This window comes from Echiichthys vipera, assembly GCF_963691815.1.
Source record: "Echiichthys vipera genome assembly, chromosome: 8".
Lineage (NCBI taxonomy): Eukaryota > Metazoa > Chordata > Actinopteri > Perciformes > Trachinidae > Echiichthys > Echiichthys vipera.
In genome coordinates this window covers 5648033-5656278 of record NC_139833.1, presented here as the reverse complement: position 1 = coordinate 5656278, position 8246 = coordinate 5648033, and the positions used below count along the sequence as shown (strand labels likewise).

Genomic DNA, 8246 nt, shown 5'->3' with positions numbered 1-8246 from the left:
TTACCTGCTGTATGGAGTAGAGTTTGATCCCGGTGCTACGGTCCCAGATACAGATGAGGTCATCGAGTCCCGAGCTGATGACGCAGGAGGTGGTGCAGACCAGTGAGGTCACGTCGCCACGATGACCGTAAACATGGCTGACACGACTCCCTGTCAGGACGTCCCACAGACAGATGGCGCCGTCCTGACCGCCGCTCGCCAGAACCATCGTCTGAGTCGGGCCAAACACAGAGTCACAGTAAGTTTGACTATTATATTATAACTTTTTAAGGCTTTTCCCGACATAATGTACTATGACTTTTATTTTTTGCCACACTTTTCTACAGCTTTTCCTGCCTTTTTCCAACAAATTCTATCTTTCCTATGATGGATTTAGCCTTTTTTTGCGCAAATTATATTTTGATTTATTTTGACATTTTTCACAAAGGCCGATCACCTTTGTTCTCATACTGCGTTCCTGACATGTTGAGTGCCATCTCCCTGCTAGGAAAGTAAAATAAATTAATGTCCTAAGCACTCATGGAATATTTTGTTGAAAAAAGTCTGGAGAAGTTAAAAAAAATTGTGTCCAAAAATTAGCCAAAAAAGTCAAAAAATGTCAAAATATAATATACCGAAAAAATGCTTAAATCATTCATAGGATAGCCTGTCTAAAGCAGTCATGGCATAATTTGTTGAAAAAAGTCAGGAAAAGTCAAAGAAAAGTGTCCAAAAAATGAGCCAAAAAAGAAAAGTATAGTATAGTACGTTAAAAAAGTCAGGAAAAGTCATAGTATATGTCAAAGAAAGTGGAAACAGTCATAGTATATGTCCAACAAAGTGGAAACAGTCATAGTATATGTCAAACAAAGTGGAAACAGTCGTAGTATATGTCAAACAAAGTGGAAACAGTCGTAGTATATGTCAAACAAAGTGGAAACAGTCATAGTATATGTCAAAAAAAGTGGAAAAAGTCATAGTATATGTCAAACAAAGTGGAAACAGTCATAGTATATGTCAAACAAAGTGGAAACAGTCATAGTATACGTCAAACAAAGTGGAACAAGTCGTAGTATATGTCAAACAAAGTGGAAAAAGTCAAAGTATATGTCAAACAAAGTGGAAAAAGTCATAGTATATGTCAAACAAAGTGGAACAAGTCGTAGTATATGTCAAACAAAGTGGAAAAAGTCATAGTATATGTCAAACAAAGTGGAAAAAGTCATAGTATATGTCAAACAAAGTGGAAACAGTCATATTATATGTCAAACAAAGTGGAACAAGTCGTAGTATATGTCAAACAAAGTGGAAAAAGTCATAGTATATGTCAAACAAAGTGGAAACAGTCATAGTATATGTCAAACAAAGTGGAAAAAGTCATAGTATATGTCAAACAAAGTGGAAACAGTCATAGTATATGTCAAACAAAGTGGAAAAAATCATAGTATACGTCAAACAAAGTGGAAAAAGTCATAGTATATGTCAAACAAAGTGGGAACAGTCATAGTATATGTCAAACAAAGTGGAAACAGTCGTAGTATATGTCAAACAAAGTGGAAACAGTCATAGTATATGTCAAACAAAGTGGAAACAGTCATAGTATATGTCAAACAAAGTGGAAAAAGTCGTAGTATATGTCAAACAAAGTGGAAAAGTCATAGTATACGTCAAACAAAGTGGAAACAGTCGTAGTATATGTCAAACAAAGTGGAAACAGTCATAGTATACGTCAAACAAAGTGGAAACAGTCGTAGTATATGTCAAACAAAGTGGAAAAAGTCATAGTATATGTCAAACAAAGTGGAAAAAATCATAGTATATGTCAAACAAAGTGGAAACAGTCATAGTATATGTCAAACAAAGTGGAAACAGTCATAGTATATGTCAAACAGAGTGGAAACAGTCGTAGTATATGTCAAACAAAGTGGAAACAGTCATAGTATATGTCAAACAAAGTGGAAACAGTCATAGTATATGTCAAACAAAGTGGAAAAAGTCATAGTATATGTCAAACAAAGTGGAAACAGTCATAGTATATGTCAAACAAAGTGGAAAAGTCATAGTATATGTCAAACAAAGTGGAAACAGTCATAGTATATGTCAAAAAAAGTGGAAACAGTCATAGTATACGTCAAACAAAGTGGAAACAGTCATAGTATACGTCAAACAAAGTGGAAACAGTCATAGTATATGTCAAACAAAGTGGAAACAGTCGTAGTATATGTCAAACAAAGTGGAAAAAATCATAGTATATGTCAAACAAAGTGGAAACAGTCGTAGTATATGTCAAACAAAGTGGAAACAGTCATAGTATATGTCAAACAAAGTGGAAACAGTCGTAGTATATGTCAAACAAAGTGGAAAAAATCATAGTATATGTCAAACAAAGTGGAAACAGTCATAGTATACGTCAAACAAAGTGGAAAAAGTCATAGTATATGTCAAACAAAGTGGAAAAAGTCATAGCATATGTCAAACAAAGTGGAAACAGTCATAGTATATGTCAAACAAAGTGGAAAAAGTCATAGTATACGTCAAACAAAGTGGAAAAGTCATAGTATACGTCAAACAAAGTGGAAACAGTCATAGTATATGTCAAACAAAGTGGAAACAGTCATAGTATACGTCAAACAAAGTGGAAACAGTCGTAGTATATGTCAAACAAAGTGGAAAAAATCATAGTATACGTCAAACAAAGTGGAAACAGTCGTAGTATATGTCAAACAAAGTGGAAACAGTCATAGTATATGTCAAACAAAGTGGAAACAGTCGTAGTATATGTCAAACAAAGTGGAAACAGTCATAGTATATGTCAAACAAAGTGGAAACAGTCATAGTATACGTCAAACAAAGTGGAAACAGTCGTAGTATACGTCAAACAAAGTGGAAAGAGTCATAGTATATGTCAAACAAAGTGGAAACAGTCATAGTATATGTCAAACAAAGTGGAAACAGTCATAGTATACGTCAAACAAAGTGGAAACAGTCATAGTATACGTCAAACAAAGTGGAAACAGTCGTAGTATACGTCAAACAAAGTGGAAAGAGTCATAGTATATGTCAAACAAAGTGGAAACAGTCATAGTATATGTCAAACAAAGTGGAAACAGTCGTAGTATATGTCAAACAAAGTGGAAACAGTCATAGTATATGTCAAACAAAGTGGAAAAAGTCATATTACATGTCAAACAAAGTAGAAAAAAGTCATAGTTTATGTCAAACAAAGTGGAAAAAGTCAAAGTATATGTCAAACAAAGTGGAAACAGTCATAGTATATGTCAAACAAAGTGGAAACAGTCATAGTATATGTCAAACAAAGTGGAAACAGTCATAGTATATGTCAAACAAAGTGGAAAAAGTCATAGTATATGTCAAACAAAGTGGAAACAGTCATAGTATATGTCAAACAAAGTGGAAACAGTCATAGTATATGTCAAACAAAGTGGAAACAGTCATAGTATATGTCAAACAAAGTGGAAAAAGTCATAGTATATGTCAAACAAAGTGGAAACAGTCATAGTATATGTCAAACAAAGTGGAAACAGTCATAGTATATGTCAAACAAAGTGGAAACAGTCATAGTATATGTCAAACAGAGTGGAAACAGTCATAGTATATGTCAAACAAAGTGGAAAAAGTCATAGTATATGTCAAACAAAGTGGAAACAGTCATAGTATATGTCAAACAAAGTGGAAAAAGTCATAGTATATGTCAAACAAAGTGGAAACAGTCATAGTATATGTCAAACAGAGTGGAAACAGTCATAGTATATGTCAAACAGAGTGGAAACAGTCAAAGTATACGTCAAACAAAGTGGAAACAGTCGTAGTATACGTCAAACAAAGTGGAAACAGTCGTAGTATATGTCAAACAGAGTGGAAACAGTCGTAGTATATGTCAAACAAAGTGGAAACAGTCATAGTATATGTCAAACAAAGTGGAAACAGTCGTAGTATATGTCAAACAAACTGGAAAAAGTCATAGTATACGTCAAACAAAGTGGAAACAGTCGTAGTATATGTCAAACAAAGTGGAAACAGTCGTAGTATATGTCAAACAAAGTGGAAAAAGTCATAGTATATGTCAAACAAAGTGGAAACAGTCGTAGTATATGTCAAACAAAGTGGAAACAGTCGTAGTATATGTCAAACAAAGTGGAAAAAGTCATAGTATATGTCAAACAAAGTGGAAACAGTCGTAGTATATGTCAAACAAAGTGGAAACAGTCGTAGTATATGTCAAACAAACTGGAAACAGTCGTAGTATATGTCAAACAAAGTGGAAACAGTCATAGTATATGTCAAACAAACTGGAAACAGTCGTAGTATATGTCAAACAAAGTGGAAACAGTCGTAGTATATGTCAAACAAAGTGGAAACAGTCATAGTATATGTCAAACAAACTGGAAACAGTCGTAGTATATGTCAAACAAAGTGGACACAGTCATAGTATATGTCAAACAAAGTGGAAACAGTCATAGTATATGTCAAACAAAGTGGAAACAGTCATAGTATAGTATGTCAACAATAGTGTAGTAAGCCTAAAATAATTAATAAACTGTATGATTAGTAGTGAGAACTTGAAGAACACTCCTGGTATAGACTGCTGGGCGGTTTAATGTAGAAGTGAGATGGAAAAAATATTTAGTTTTATGTCAGCACTTTTCATGTGCAGCCCTGAGTCATATCCTGGGTCCCTAAACTGTGTGTGGATGTGTGTGTGTGTGTTGTATATGTCTCTATGGATGTGTGCCGGCAGACTCTCACAAAACAGGACGGACAGGAAAAACAAAGACATAGCATATTAAAGGAACGTGGATTACTGACCTGGTCTATGTAGATGGCTGTGATCCCTCCAGAGTGACCCTGCAGGGTGAAGAGGCAACACGAGTCCTCCAGACGATAAACCTGATCAATAAACAAAGTAAGGATTAACAAGGATTAAACACTTACAATAATACAACTTCTGTTCTAAGATTCAATTTTCTTCATTTTAATCGTGCAATATTGTCCTTGGATCTGTTCTCAGGTTCCATCTTTTCACTTTAATTTAGCTTTATTTTAAGTCTGTGCATTTCTTTTTAACTTATATTTTATTGTAGCCTTTTTAAAATTCTATTTCTGACACTGTTTAGTTAAATATGTATTTTTATTTCATTTTGACTTTCTTTGTGACCAGGGAGATATGCAAAGTAAGAATTTCATTGTGCTGTGTGACGTCTGTCTTAACTGAACATGTGACAATAAACACCTTGAATCCTTGAAACTGCACTGCTTGTTTGGTAAAGTTTGTTCTATCGTGTGTGTGTTTGTGAGGAAAAAGGTTTGAATCCTCTATATTTAGCATTTCTAACATCAAAACATCTGAAACATGAATTAATCTGCAGTGTAATTAAGGTAGTAGATCTGATGATTATTCATTCATTCATCTTCAACCACTTTTCCTGATCAGGGTCGTGGGGGGACTAGAGCCGATCCCAGGACTGCAATGTCCTATCGCAGGGCACATAGAGACAGACAACCACTCACATCCACACCTACGGGCATTTTAGAGTCATCAATTAACCTTAAAACACAATTAACCATGCCCACATGTCTTAGGACCGGAGAACCCGGAGAAAACCCACGCAGACACGGGGGAACATGCAAACTCCACACAGAAGGGCCCCAGCTAGATTCGAACCAAGAACCCTCTCGCTGTGAGGCGACAGTGCTAACCCCCACACCACCGTGTGTCACCGTGATGATATGTCTTTTTATTCTGTTCTAAAAATGAGACAGAAGCCTGATGTTAGTATTCAGTGTGTTACCCGGACAGTGTGGTCCTGGCTGCCGGTGACGACCCTCCCGGCGGCCGCTCGCAGCACGGTGATCGGCTTCTGGTGAGCGCACTGAACCGAGCGCGTGAGCTGGCAGCTGATCACATCTTCGCTGCTGTAACAGGGAGAGGGAGGCATGCTGCCTCGCCCCGGGGCACCTGGAGGACAGGGAGGACATTCAGTTTTAAGGAACCTTCACAGCCCATTTCTTCCCCCCGTGTCATCTTTATTTTAGTTGATTCAACGAATAAACTGCAGAATATTTTCTCGATTCATTAATGAATTCATCGTTCAGTCTATTTAATACAAGGCTATTACAATTCCTACGTCCCCGGGGGATGATGTCATGAAAAGGTGTTGTTCTGTCCTAAAAATATTTAATTTACAGTATTGTTTAGAGAAGGCAAGACTGCAGATGAAGTGTTTTAGTATTGTGTAATGTGTGAAGAAGGTGGGGTTTCAGTGTCAGACGAGTCTCTTGCACTAAGCTTTGCATCTCTTTGCATTACAGCAAATTATTATTTTCCATTTTCAATAAAAAAAAAATGGATGACGCAACTGTTTTGTCTATAAAATGTCAGAAACATGTCCGTCACAGTTCCCCAAGATGATGTCTTGTTTTGTCTGACAAATAGTCAAAAATCAAATGATATTAATTTTACAATTATATATATATATATGATAATTATTTATATATATAAATGTAGATCATATTTGTCATACTTGTGAAGCTGCAGCCAGAGAACGTTTGTCGTCTTTGCTTAAATATGAATTAAACAGTTTAATCATATTTCCAGCTCTGAGCCACATGCAGAATCGCTAATTTGTAAATAGATCTAATAAAGCTGCTTCCTGGCAAAAATTTGTTCAATTCGATTTTATTTATAGTGCCAAATCATAACAAAAGTTATCTCCCGACACTTTACAGAGTAGGTAAAGACCACACTCTATGACTTATTTATGATTTACATAGACCCAACAATTCCTCCGTAGAGTTGTTCTGGATTTGACCCTATCTCATAAGATGCCTCTCTTCACCACTTCACATACTTGTTCAATTTAACAAAGATAAAAACATTAAAACATCTGTAATGTACATATAATATACAGATTATACAGAAGTCCCGGCTGCACAGATACAGTTAAACCTATAGGAGTTGTTGTTGAGCATCACCTCTGTACTGCAGGAGCCCCAGTGGTTTGTTTATCTCGACGGTGAAGAAATCCAGAGACCCGTTCAGCCGAGCCGCTACGATTCTGAGGAGGAGGAACAACACGGAGTATCAGGTTAAAGACAGTCCTGCTCTTTCTTATCTGTTAACTATTTAACATCTTTAACTTCTTTTGAACTGTTCTTTTATCCCAGTTTATCACCTACATGCAATGCAAATGTGTGCTCATTTAAATACAACTTGAAATGACTAAGGTCGCACTCACACTGTCCTCCCGTACCGTGCCCAAACCGGTTTTACAGGTAAAACCTAGTTTGTTTGACCAGTGTGAGTGCAACCGCTCCACGCCTAGCTGCTGCCAGCTGGCCGTCCACGGCCCGTTTGGGAGAGGTGGGCTTTTGTAGAGCGTGTTTGCACATGTAAGAGCACGAGTGTGCACACGTGTACGAGCACGAGTGTGCACACGTGTACGAGCACGAGCGTGCACACGTGTACGAGCACGAGCGTGCACACGTGTACGAGCACGAGGCCTACGGTGGCTCTGACGTCATTTTATGTGCGCCTGTTCGGACATATATTAAAAAAAAAAAAAAAACGGACCATGCGCGGACATTTAACAACAACAACAATGGCGGCGAAAGGTTCACGTTGGTGTGATGCGGAGGTGGAGTGTTTACTGCAGATTTGGTTGATGAAAAGATTCAAAAACAGTCGACAAGACGCACAAAAACTCAGAGGTCTATGGAAAGATTTGTAAACAAAGCGACGCATCGCAATGATGTCATCAATGAGTGTGACGTGTTACGGCGTGATGACGTATGGACAGCAAGAAGCATTCGCCGAGGCCCAGGTAGTGTGAGTACAAACGGGCCTGGAGGGGGGGAGAGGGAGGGGGGGCAAGTACCCTAAAGCCCGGGGCATGTTACGGACGGACAGTGTGAGTGCACCCTGAGAAATGCATGTAAGAATATAATATACGTATATAGATAATATAAATAATAATTGGTCCCAACCCAGAGGAAGCACAAAGGTTGTGTATGTTTGTGTTTTACCTGTTGTTGAGGAAGGCGAGAGCAGTGATCCCAGAGACTCCGTCTTCATTAACGCAGCGTAATGACCCTTCCACTGCATCCCACAGCTGTAACGATACATAAGTTTAAAGTGTACATTCATTTTAGATTTGTATCATATAGTGTGTGTGGCATTTTTTCATTTTTACAGACAACAGAAGAGGCAGGGGTCCAGTATCTCTAAAGCTACAGACACAGGCTTACAT

The 8246-nt window shown here is 37.5% G+C and overlaps 1 protein-coding gene across 1 annotated transcript in view; it reads right to left on the bottom strand.

Annotated features, from left to right (window-relative positions):
• The window catches only part of scap (SREBF chaperone), a 37190-nt gene that overhangs the window by 3561 nt on the left and 25383 nt on the right, over nt 1–8246 (bottom strand). The window contains exons 18-22 of the mRNA XM_083918149.1: nt 8023–8108; nt 6973–7055; nt 5790–5956; nt 4807–4887; nt 5–211 (exon numbers count right to left, since the gene is read on the bottom strand). Of these exons, the coding sequence (XP_083774275.1) occupies nt 5–211; nt 4807–4887; nt 5790–5956; nt 6973–7055; nt 8023–8108 (624 nt within the window). The remainder of the gene's footprint in view (nt 1–4; nt 212–4806; nt 4888–5789; nt 5957–6972; nt 7056–8022; nt 8109–8246) is intronic.